At 38.4% G+C, this 12,184-nt stretch overlaps 1 protein-coding gene across 33 annotated transcripts in view; it reads left to right on the top strand.

The window, feature by feature from the left end:
• ANK3 (ankyrin 3) overlaps positions 1-12,184 on the top strand; it is a 639,900-nt gene that overhangs the window by 585,251 nt on the left and 42,465 nt on the right. For 23 of the 33 annotated variants that reach the window (XM_089780093.1, XM_089780092.1, XM_089780089.1 and 20 more), the window contains 3 exons: positions 1,087-7,524; positions 9,419-9,493; positions 10,737-10,868. In XM_089780093.1, the coding sequence (XP_089636219.1) occupies positions 1,087-7,524; positions 9,419-9,493; positions 10,737-10,868 (6,645 nt within the window). The remainder of the gene's footprint in view (positions 1-1,086; positions 7,525-9,418; positions 9,494-10,736; positions 10,869-12,184) is intronic. The other 10 variants (XM_089780100.1, XM_089780097.1, XM_089780098.1 and 7 more) reach the window with 1 other exon arrangement.

Here is a 12,184-nt window from a genome sequence, read left to right as displayed (position 1 = left end):
TGAGCTCATACGAGAAATCGCCTCAAAAGGAGCAAGACACTACATCTTGTAGAAAAAGTGTACTCTTCTTTTAAATGCCTCTTATGAAAATATTTGTAAAGTTTACATGTTGTGCATAATACAGCTTATAAAATGTATTACTCCATTTGCTTGTTTTGAAATGTTTATATTGTGCATGAATAAAGTGTTTTGAGTTGCTTTGCTTGCTCACATTTATCATAATCATGTTTTCCATTGTTCATGTATGACAAATGCTTCTTACAATCATTTCATTTAAAGTTTTACTTTAATTTGTCCAAGCAAAAGGAATATTGCATGAAAAAAGTGCAAAAGGTTCCTTTTTATTTATTTTTTAACCCTTGACTCAGAAAAATTCTTGCTCTTATTGGCTTTGTGAGCGTGAAGCATATATGAATTGTGCATGGGAGATAAAGATTTGAATTTATTCCAGTTGCTTCACAGTTTGCACATCAATTGCCTGTCACTTGAAGGTATTTTGGATTCTGCATGAAATAGTTTTGAGTGGTTTTCAAGAAGGATTTTAGCTATTTAATGTCATTCTACACAAGTATATATTGTTTTATATAGGTACAAAATATGTTGTTTAACCATACTATTAAGGATAGAATAGAAATTACTAAAAGGATAATTCCAATAATTGCAAAAAGCTAAGACATATCAGTACAGGCAAAATGGAACAGATATTAATATTTCAAAAACTAGCTCAACAGAAAGTCAATAAGGAAGTAAGAGAAGAATTTTGGTTGTGCTTATTATTTTTACCATTATGGATTCCTCCTTTTGTATTTTCTGTTTCCCATTGTTTGCAGATTTGGTTGCAGTGTGTGCTTACTGTCTTTCGTTTCATGTTGCTTTTTATTTTGTATCCTTCATAATTGTATGATTCATTCCTATTTTTCATTTTAAATTGTCCCTTTTGCCTATTTCATTCTAATTCATACAAAAAAATTGTACTTGATCTTTGTAATATTACAACGTTTACTGACCAATTTTCTTCTCTGGTCTCTCTGTTTTTCAATCATTTTTGTTGATTTTTTACGTTTGATTTTGATTTAAAACTTTAAGAAACAGTTGAACGGAGTGCAGGAGCAACAAGATCCCTACCTGCTACTTATTCATACAAGCCATTCTTTTCTACAAGACCGTATCAGTCATGGACAACTGCCCCAATTACAGTGCCTGGGCAAACCAAATCAGGCTTCACTTCCCTGTCAAGCTCTTCATCCAATACTCCTTCAGCTTCCCCATTAAAATCAATATGGTCTGTTTCTTCTGCTTCTCCAATCAAATCCACGTTAGGAGCTTCTACTACTTCTTCAGTTAAATCTGTTAGTGATGTAGCATCTCCAATTAGATCATTTCGGACAATCTCTTCGCCAATAAAAACAGTTGTATCACAGCCTCCATATAATAGCCAAGTGTCCTCTGGTTCTTTTGTCAGAGCTCCTGCAGTAACGGAAGCCCCTAATTTGAAAGGGATGGCACCTGCTTCAACATTTCCTTCTCGGACATCTCCAGTGACTACAGCCGGGTCTCTTTTGGAGAGATCATCCATCACCATGACACCTCCAGCATCCCCCAAGTCGAACATTAACATGTATTCTTCCAGTTTGCCATTTAAGTCTATCATCACATCAGCATCACCACTTTTAACTTCACCTTTAAAGTCAGTGGTGTCTCCTGCCAAGTCAGCAGTTGATGCTGTTTCACCATCTAAAGTCATGATGACTTCATCTCTCTCATCACCTGTGAAACATATACCTGGGACAACAGATGCAGCTTTGGTTAATGGATCTGTGTCACCGCTGAAATATCCATCCTCTGCCAGTGCGTCAAAAGCTGCAGCTACATTTCAAGACAAGATCTCTGCAGTTACAAATTCTGCAAGCTGTGTTGCTAATGCAGCTGCTGATACTGTTGAGAAAGGGTTTCCAACCCCTACTACAATGCCATTTTCTCCACTCAGGGCATTTGCCTCTTCAACACCATCTGCATTTCAGTCAATAAGAACTCCTTCTGCAGGTGCATTATATACATCTTTTGGATCTATATCTGCAACTACCTCATCAGTAACATCATCAACAATAACAGTGCCAGTATATTCTCTAGTCAATGTTTTATCTGAACCAGCACTAAAGAAGCTTCCAGAGTCTTCAATTACAAAATCAGCAGCTGCATTACTATCACCAATTAAAACATTGACTACAGACGCGCGTACACAGCCTCACTTTAACCGAACGTCATCTCCTATTAAATCGTCCTTGTTTTTAGCCCCCTCTGCTCTTAAATTGTCTACACCATCTTCTTTATCCTCCAGTCAGGAGATATTGAAAGATGTTGCTGAAATGAAAGAGGACCTAATAAGGATGACTGCAATATTGCAGACAGATGTAACGGAGGACAAGCCATTCCAACCTGAACTAACAAAAGAGGGTAGAATTGATGATGAAGAGCCCTTTAAAATTGTTGAGAAAGTAAAAGAGGACTTGGTAAAAGTTAGTGAGATACTGAAAAAAGACGTATGTTTAGAAAATAAAGGTTCAACCATAGTGTCAAAAAGTGATAAAGGACACTTATCTGAAGATGAGTGGGTAGAGTTCAGTGGGGAGGAGATTGATGAAGCAAGGCAGCAGGCTATAACATGCCACCCTATTCCAGAAAAAGTGCAAATTAAAGCTAAAGCTGTGTCTGAAAAGGATTACAATTTGACTAAAGTAATTGATTATTTGACAAATGATATTGGCAGTAGTTCATTGGCAAACATAAAGTACAAATTTGAAGAGGGAAAAAAAGATGAAGAAAGACAAAAACGCATTTTAAAACCAGCAATTGCTTTACAGGAACATAAACTTAAAATGCCTCCAGCCTCCATGAGGCCTTCTACTTCAGAAAAAGAATTATATAAAATTACAGATTCCTTTTTTGGAACAGATACCATTTTAGAATCGCCAGATGATTTTTCTCAACATGACCAAGATAAAAGTCCTTTGTCCGACAGTGGATTTGAAACAAGAAGTGAAAAAACACCTTCAGCACCACAAAGTGCTGAAAGTACAGGGCCAAAACCACTTTTCCATGATGTACCCATCCCTCCTGTTATAACAGAAACAAGGACTGAAGTAGTTCATGTTATCCGCAGCTACGAACCATCATCAGAAGAGATTCCAGAGCAGCAAGCAGCAGAGCTACCAGCATTGAAACCTGCACTTACTTTAATGGAGTTGGAACAAAAACCTACTGGTTCTATTAAGGAAAAGGTTAAAGCGTTTCAAATGAAAACCAACAGTAGTGAAGATGATGACCACAAGTGTGTTCTCAGCAAAGGTGTCCGGGTGAAAGAAGAAACTCACATCACTACTACAACAAGAATGGTTTATCATAAACCTCCATGCACTGAAAGTAACTCAGAAAGCATTGAGGAAACAATGTCTGTTCATGATATAATGAAAGCCTTTCAATCAGGACGTGACCCTTCCAAAGAACTGGCAGGTCTGTTTGAACATAAATCATCAGTAACATCAGATGTTAGCAAGTCTGCTGAAACTTCATCACAACAAGCAGAGAAGGACAGCAAAATGAAACCCAAACTGGAGCGTATAATAGAGGTCCATATTGAAAAAGGTAATCAAGCTGAACCTACTGAAGTCGTTATTAGAGAAACAAAAAAGCATCCAGAAAAAGAAATGTATGTATATCAGAAAGACTCACCACGAGGAGATTTTAACTTAAAAGGTTTGGAAAAACACAATGCTCTTCCTTGTTCTGATGAACAAGGTCAGCAAGAAGAAGAGGAACTAACAGGTGAAGAGTCACTTCCTTCTTATCTGGAATCTTCTAGAGTAAACACTCCTGTGTCACAGGAAGAAGACAGTCGCCCTAGTTCTGCTCAACTCATGTCTGATGACTCTTACAAAACGCTGAAGCTCTTGAGTCAACACTCAATAGAATATCATGATGATGAGTTGTCAGAATTAAGAGGGGAATCTTACAGGTTTGCTGAGAAAATGCTTCTTTCAGAAAAGCTAGATGTGTCTCATTCCGATACTGAGTCAGTTACTGACCTTACTCTACCCCTTAGTTCAGAGTTACAGGGGTCTGATAAACGAAGCAGAGAAAAAGTAGCCACTGCCCCCAAAAAAGAAATTCTCTCCAAAATCTATAAAGATGTGTCTGAAAATGGTGTAGGTAAAATGTCTAAAGATGATCATTATGATAAAGTGACAGTGTTGCACTACACTGGAGATGTTAGTAGTCCAAAACATGCCATGTGGATGCGCTTTACTGAGGACAGATTAGACAGAGGTAGAGAAAAGATGATGTATGAAGACAGGGTGGACAGGACTGTTAAGGAGGCAGAAGAAAAACTGACTGAAGTATCACAGTTTTTTCGGGACAAAACAGAAAAGTTGAATGATGAGCTACAATCACCAGAAAAAAAGCAACATAAAAAAAATGGCAAAGAAATGCATTCTAGTCATAGCTCTGCCAGCAGCAGCCCTGAAAAAGTATTGCTCACTGAAATAGTGACATTGAGTGATGATTGGAGTAAAGTGCGGCAGTATGGACTTGATGGAAAGTGTTCTTCAAAAACCAATGACAGAAAAGCAGCTAGTTTGCCCAGCAGTCCTGAAAGAAAGATTCTTGTTCAACAAACAGGGGACTATAAACAAACTATTGAACACAAAGGAAATGCTCAGCAAAGTAAAACAACTGAAGCTTCACAGACTGGTTTTCAGCTAAAACAATCCAAGCTTAATTCCATTAGACTTAAATTTGAACAAAGTATAAGTCCAGGAACTAAAGATCTATCTCAGGAAGAAAAAAAGCAAGATAGTCAATCCAAAATTCCAGTAAAAAAATTACAAGAAAGCAAACTACCAGTGTATCAGTTTTATTCAAGAGAAAAGATCCCAAAGCAAATAGATCTGACAGAAAGAAATGCATCATTGCAAAAAGAATTTACTTTCATGAAATTAAAAGAGGATAATATCCAAGGTAAAGGAAAAGTTATAGAAGACATATGTGCTTCTGAGGTACAGAAACAGATCACTGACACATCACGTAAAAGTCTTCTGGAATATTCTTCTGAACAGCAAGCTAAAGACTTGGCATATGGCTCAGACTTAACAGCTAAGGGATGTTGGGACAAAAAAATCTATCGAACATGGGAAAGTCCAGGAGCTTCTAACTATAAAACACAAAAAGAAAAACTTTCTCATGTACTTGTTCAAGATATAGTGAAAGAAAGCCATGCTGACCATGCTGAGACTAAAACTAACAAAAAAAGTGAAATTACCACTGTGACAGAGAGTGAACACAAATCTCCAACAAATGGATTTCATTCAAAGGAGAAGGAAATGACTGTAAAATCTCCTTCCAAAAAGGTTTTATACAGAGAGTTTGTTGTCAGAGAAGGGGAACACACCACTGAAATGACAGAGAAAACTTCAAAGAAGAAGGAACTGACTGTATCCCACATTCCAGTCAGAATTGTTGAAGAGAAAAGAATGTCATCTCCTACCATTCTTGATGTTGTTTATAATCAGTCAAAAAACTCAGTATATGAACTGTCAGCTAAAGTGTCCAAATCAACTACAGTTAAGGAGCAAGATAAGAGAGAATTTGATTGTGTAGAAGATGAAAAAATAAAACATTCAAAAGTCACTAAAGTTATCAAGCAACAAGGTTCCATAGTGTTAAGTCCTCCTATGGAGGACACTGAAATATCCCCTAGCAAATCACCTGATTCTTTAGACTATAGTACTGGAAAAGAATCTCCTTCAAGTGAGCTATTTGACCATAGTCCCAATGAATACTTGAATAAAGTTGCACCTTTAGTAAATAATGAGGGAGTGAAAGAGATAAAGACTTTGCCAGTTTATGTCAGTTTCGTTCAAGTAGGAAAGCAGTATGAAAAGGAGGTGCAACAGGGAAATGTAAAAAAAATTGTAAGTCAGGAAAGTAAGACAATACAAGAGACTAGGGGAACATTTTATACAGCTAGACAGCAAAAACAGCCACCTTCTCCACAAGGTAGTCCAGAAGATGACACACTAGAACAAGTGTCCTTTATAGATAGTTCTGGGAAAAGCCCCTTAACTCCAGAAACACCCAGCTCAGAGGAAGTGAGTTATGAGTTTACCTCTAAAACACCCGACTCACTAATAGCTTACATACCAGGCAAGCCCAGTCCCATACCTGAGGTTTCTGAGGAATCAGAAGAGGAAGCAGAGACTAAGTCAACCTCTGTAAAACACACAGCAGTGGACACTCCAAAAATTGAGAAACTGTTGCTTAATAATACAAACAAAGACTCTAACAAAAAACCCAAAAGTAACAGAGTTGCCTACATTGAATTCCCACCTCCTCCACCATTAGATGCTGATCAAGCTGAATCAGAAAAGAAGCATTGTTATTCCCCTGAGAGTGAAATGGAGATGATAGAAGTTAATCTGCAAGATGAATATGACAAATGTCAATTGGCTGAACCAGTCATAAGAGTACAGCCACCTTCCCCTGTGCCACCAGAAGCAGATGTCAGTGACTCTAGTGATGATGAATCACTCTATCAACCAGTTCCATTAAAAAAGTATACTTTTAAATTAAAAGAAGTTGAAGATGACCAGAAAGAAGCCTCAGAACATAAAGTTTCTGACAAGAGTCAGAACCAAAAAGAGTTAGGGCACCCCAGTTCTGGAAAACCTAATGAGTTTGACATTGGTCTTGAGTCACCCCAGAATGATGTAGCACAAAATGGTACTAATGATCAGTCTGTCACAGAGTGTTCCATAGCAACCACTGCAGAATTCTCTCATGATACAGATGCAACTGAAATTGACTCTCTTGATGGGTATGATTTACAAGATGAAGATGATGGTTTAACTGAGAGTGATTCTAAACTTGCAGGTCCGGCAGTAGAAACCAAAAAGGATATTTGGACAACAGAGGGCATTTTAAAACAGACTGATCGTTGCTTTAGCCAAAGTAAGCTTGAAGTTATTGAGGAGGAGGGAAAGGTAGGCGCTGAAGAAGATAAGACACTTTCAAAAGGTCCAGGTTCTGAAAAGAATGCAGATAATACTGAGCAAAAGTCAGGTGCACAGTTTTTCACCTTGGAAGGCAGGCACCCCGACAGAACTGTGTTTCCTGATTCATATTTCAGCTACAAAGTAGATGAAGAATTTGCAACGCCTTTTAAAACGGTAGCTACCAAAAGTCTAGATTTTGATCCATGGTCCAATAATCGAGGAGATGATGAAGTGTTTGAAACTAAATCAAGGGATGATGAGGCTAAGCCGTTTGGTCTGGCAGTAGAAGATAGATCACAAGCAACGACACCTGATACAACTCCAGCCAGAACTCCTACAGATGAAAGTACTCCAACTAGTGAGCCCAATCCCTTCCCGTTTCATGAAGGGAAGATGTTTGAGATGACTCGCAGTGGTGCAATTGACATGAGCAAGAGGGATTTTGTTGAAGAAAGACTCCAATTTTTTCAGATTGGTGAGCATACTTCTGAAGGGAAGTCAGGGGACAAGGGGGAAGGGGATAAAAGTACAGTAACTGCCATCACACAACCACAGTCAGGGGACTGCATTGTAGAAACAAACTTAGAGAGACAAATAGAAACAACAGCAGTTGAACATAAGCCCATCATCCAGGCCAGTGGAGATTGTATGGAAGCCACACTTGGTAGTAACTCTCTGGAGAAATCATCGACAACTGTTAACACTTCCAAAGTTGATCCCAAATTGCGCACACCTATTAAAATGGGAATTTCTGCTTCCACAATGACTCTGAAGAAAGATGGCCCTGGAGAAGTGACAGATAAGCTAGAAGCTGCGATGCCCAGTGGTCAGGGATTAGAAAATGAAATTGTAGCAGGGATTACAAGTTCAGCTACTAGCCAGACAAGTTGTAAGCAAAAAGAAACACTTGATTTTCAAAAAGATAATTTTAATAACAACAACAATTTGGACTCATATTCTAGCCATACAAATAATGTTATTTGTAGTGCTGAGCTATCGGAACATTGTGAACCTAAGTGTTGCATTCAGAAAGTTAATCAAATGGAAAGCGTTTCAGGAAAAGGGACAGGGGCAACACAAGGACACAGATTAAGAGATAAGCAAAAAGTACATGGACAGCAGCAAAGGCCAAGAGAGTTAGTAGGGAGTAGAGCAAAATCAAAGCTTCCCATAAAGGCCAGTTCAGTAAGAGAAGTGTTCCCACAAAATAATGTCCAAAAAAGTACAGCAAGTAAAGTAAGACAGGCTAGTAAACCTGACAAAATAAAACAAAATAATTCTTCTCCGTGTCTAGAACTAAGATCTAAAATTCCAGTAAAAAATACACCCAGGAATAATCTAGCTATATCTAGGAAAACACCTATGATGCAAAAGCAAGAGCAGTTAGAGAAAGGAAAAATCAAACAGCTTCCTTCCAAATTACCGGTAAAGGTAAGATCTACCTCCATCACAATGACGACAGTTAAAGTAAGGAAAAATCATCTTAGGGAGGTATGTAAACATTCTATTGAATATTTTAAGGGAATTAGTGGTGAGACATTAAAGCTTGCGGATCGTCTATCTGATGAAGAGAAAAAGATGCACTCAGAGGTGTCTGATGATGAAGACAGTTCATCAAGAAATACATCATTGTCAGAAGCAACTCAAGTTTACCAGCCTTCCATTACATCGAAGTCTGCTAGAGATATGAGAACAGAGGCAGCATCCTTAAAATCAAAGATTGAAAAGGTCGACAGTGAGAGGAGGAGAAATAAGAGGACTGGTGAGAATGAAGGCAGTCAGGTTTCTGGAGCTCTCATGGCTCACCTCGTGGAGATCAAGCCTAGTTTGTAAAACTTTCAACTTGTTGATCCTAGTGCATGAACTGTTGTGATTGCCTGTGAAGTGACTTACTGTAGTTCTCATTCTGTCATTGTCATCCGTATGTGCTGTCTTATACTCTTCTTTCTTCCTTTAAACAAATTCTATATTGTAGACAGCGAGGGAAGCATGCCAAAGTCATTGATGTAATTCAGGATTTGAAAGATTTATTTTGTGACAGCAAATTTCATTCTGTCAGAGTAGAGATAGTAGGTGTTAATCTCACCTTGGTGTTTTTCACCAGTAATTGAACAACTTGTGTATAGTCCAGCAGTCAGCATGTTTGGTTTCATTATACTACAACATCATGTAGTTTGACATTGGCTTTATACAGGTGAAAATATAAAATCTGTAATGAAAATTATTTGGTTGGTTATTAAGATGACACAGTCATTTTAATATGAAATCTGAATCCCAGCAACTTGGTAAAATTAAAATATAATAAACTACTGTCCAGTATCGCAAGTTTCTCTACAAAATCTTTTTAATCGAGAAATTGTAAATCACAGGTCCACAGAGTCCATGTGAACGAACAGACATAAGGATGGCAATTGTAGCTGATCATCTGGGACTTAGCTGGACAGGTAAGTTTTATGACATCAGGCTAAAATTGAAAATAGCAATTAATTTTGCAAATCACCTTTTATAGTAACATACCACAAGTTTTTTATGGACTTGATCAAACCAGGAGCTGAACACCTTCAGTTCTCATATAAGTCACTTGGGCTGTGTCTAGACTGCAGGTTTTTTTTGAAAAAAGTAGACTTTTTTCGAAAAAACTTCACCTGCATCTAGACTACAGCCGCGTTCTTTCGAAATTAAATCGAAAGAACGTGGCTTTTCTTTCGACGGCGGTGCTCCTCATTTCACGAGGAAGAATGCCTTTTTTTGAAAGTGCTCTTTCGAAAAAAGGCGTTCTTGAATGCAAACAGGGCTTTTTCGAAAGAGAGCATCCAGACTGCCTGGGTGCTCTCTTTCGAAAAAGCAGCTCACTTTTTCGAAAGAAGAGATTGCAGTCTAGATGCTCTTTTTCGAAAGAAGCTTTTTCAAAAGAATCTTTCGAAAAAGCCTCTTTCAAAAGAGACTTGCAGTCTAGACGTAGCCCAGGAGTTGTAGATTCTGTGCACATTATTGGTGATGCTCTCCATCTCACAAACGTGGAGTTCATATTGGTTTAAAATGGTGCAAGTATCTTATTCTCCTTAAATCCTGGGAATAGTTGCCACAGATGAGTTTAGAAGGTTGGGAATTTGTTGGCTGGACCCTTTTCAGATACACTGTTGCATTTCCTGTGTCCTGATTTTCCAAAGCACTGAGCTCTAGAAGCTCCGAATGACTTCAGCAACAGTTCCAGGTGTTCAGACACCTCTGAGAATGAGGCCCATAACAGTATTTGTACAGTCCTGCTGTCCAGCAGCACAAGTCAACTCATCTCATAAATTTAGCTAGTTGTGCTGTGTCATCATGTATCAGTAAATGTAGTGTATGCGAAGAGATAGGTGTATTAGCAAATATCTAGATATCAGGTATTACAGCATACAAGGTTTTAAAAATCAATAGGAATGAGGTAACCTTTGCAGAGATTTCATTTACAATTTTTACCTTACAGTGAGATATATATTTGATATAATATCTAACAGAGATATGATTACAAGATATGGTATAACGAACCTTGGTTATAATTATCTCATACATTAATTATAAACTCTGCGTCAGATTTTTTTTTACCTTAATTCAACTGTGTGACCTAATAAAGCTGTTACTTTTATAGAATTGAGAAGATGAGACTGATATGATGACAATAGTATATTTTTTCTTGATTTATAGAACTGGCAAGAGAACTGAATTTTTCTGTGGATGAAATTAATCAAATTCGTGTAGAAAACCCAAATTCTCTGATTGCTCAGAGTTTCATGTTATTAAAAAAATGGGTTACCAGAGATGGGAAAAATGCTACAAGTAAGTTCAGAGCAGTTGTTGTTATTTATAAATTATACACAACTTCATATGTTTCCATATTCTAAAAGGTGTGTCTTGATTATTTGGACATGATTATGAAAACACAAAAAGCTTTTTCTAGATAGCACTCATGAAATAACATTTTCTGCTCTATTTTTACATTTTTATCAGGGCTCAAAAATCATAAATAGGTATTTACCTGGTAATTGCTGTGTCTGTTTATGTGATTACTTCGTAATTGTTGCATACTGGAAGAGCAATGCTAGATCTTCAGTTCTTGGCCTTCATAGTGGGACAACAGTGTCCTCAGTATCATCTTCCAACCTGTACATTCCTTCTTTATTTCAGCCTCTTAGCTGTCCTGGTGAGCTACAACATGTTATGAGCCTGAGCCATCTTCTGAACACCTATTATTCTCCAGGCATAGGAGAAGGAATGGGGATAATTTTTCTTTAAGTTTTCGACTATCTTTTTTCACTAGTTTTGTCAGGAAAACTGCTGATGAATGTGTCCTGTTTATAAGTACTCAGCATGTACCCTCAGGTGCTCCACGTGTGTCAGTGGGACAGAATCCCCAAAAGAGGTGGAAGAGAAGATTCTGAACCCTCTTGTTGCCATTCTTTCAGCCATTATTATACTGAGCCTTTCCCCTCCCCCACAATGTTTGAATTTGACCAGGAAGCCTGGAGAGGTGTGATTCTGCCAGTCGCCCTCTAGCACAGAGTTGGGGGACCTAAGGCCTGGGGGTGGGATGCAGTCCCCAGCTTGCTTGGTTCCAGCCCCCCAAGGCTCAGGGCTCCCTCACAGCATTGGGGAGCCTCCGCTGGTTCTCCAGTCCCCCCTCCCCATCTGCTGCCCTCCTGTGAGCGTGGAGCACACAAAATCTGCTAGCTTTGAGCCCCCCTATGCTGTTGTGTGCAAGGGGGATGTGGGAAGTGTCTTTCTGCTTCAGAGTCTAAAAGGTGTGTCTTGATTATTTGGACATGATTATGAAAACACAAAAAGCTTTTTCTAAATAGCACTCATGAAATAATATTTTCTGCTATATTTCTGCCCTATGTCCGTAAGGGTTTTTCTTATTTTGCTTTTCACTTATGTGCGGCCCCCTGACTGATTTTTCTGTGGGTCAGCGACCCCTGATCCAAAAAAGGTTCCTCACCCCTGCTCTAGCATAACCTTTAGCCCTCTGCAAAGGATGCAGATGCACCAGAGGGACTTTTCCACCAGCCCAATCCTTGTTTGAGCTGAGCTGGACTAAGGATGTTAAGGACTAGTCAACTATCTGATAAGCAAATTCTTATTGTATAGTCAAGTCG

Source organism: Pelodiscus sinensis, chromosome 8 (assembly GCF_052426305.1).
Source record: "Pelodiscus sinensis isolate ZL-2025 chromosome 8, ASM5242630v1, whole genome shotgun sequence".
NCBI lineage: Eukaryota > Metazoa > Chordata > Testudines > Trionychidae > Pelodiscus > Pelodiscus sinensis.
Note: the sequence above shows the minus strand (reverse complement) of the source record. Positions and strands in the feature narration are given on the sequence as shown.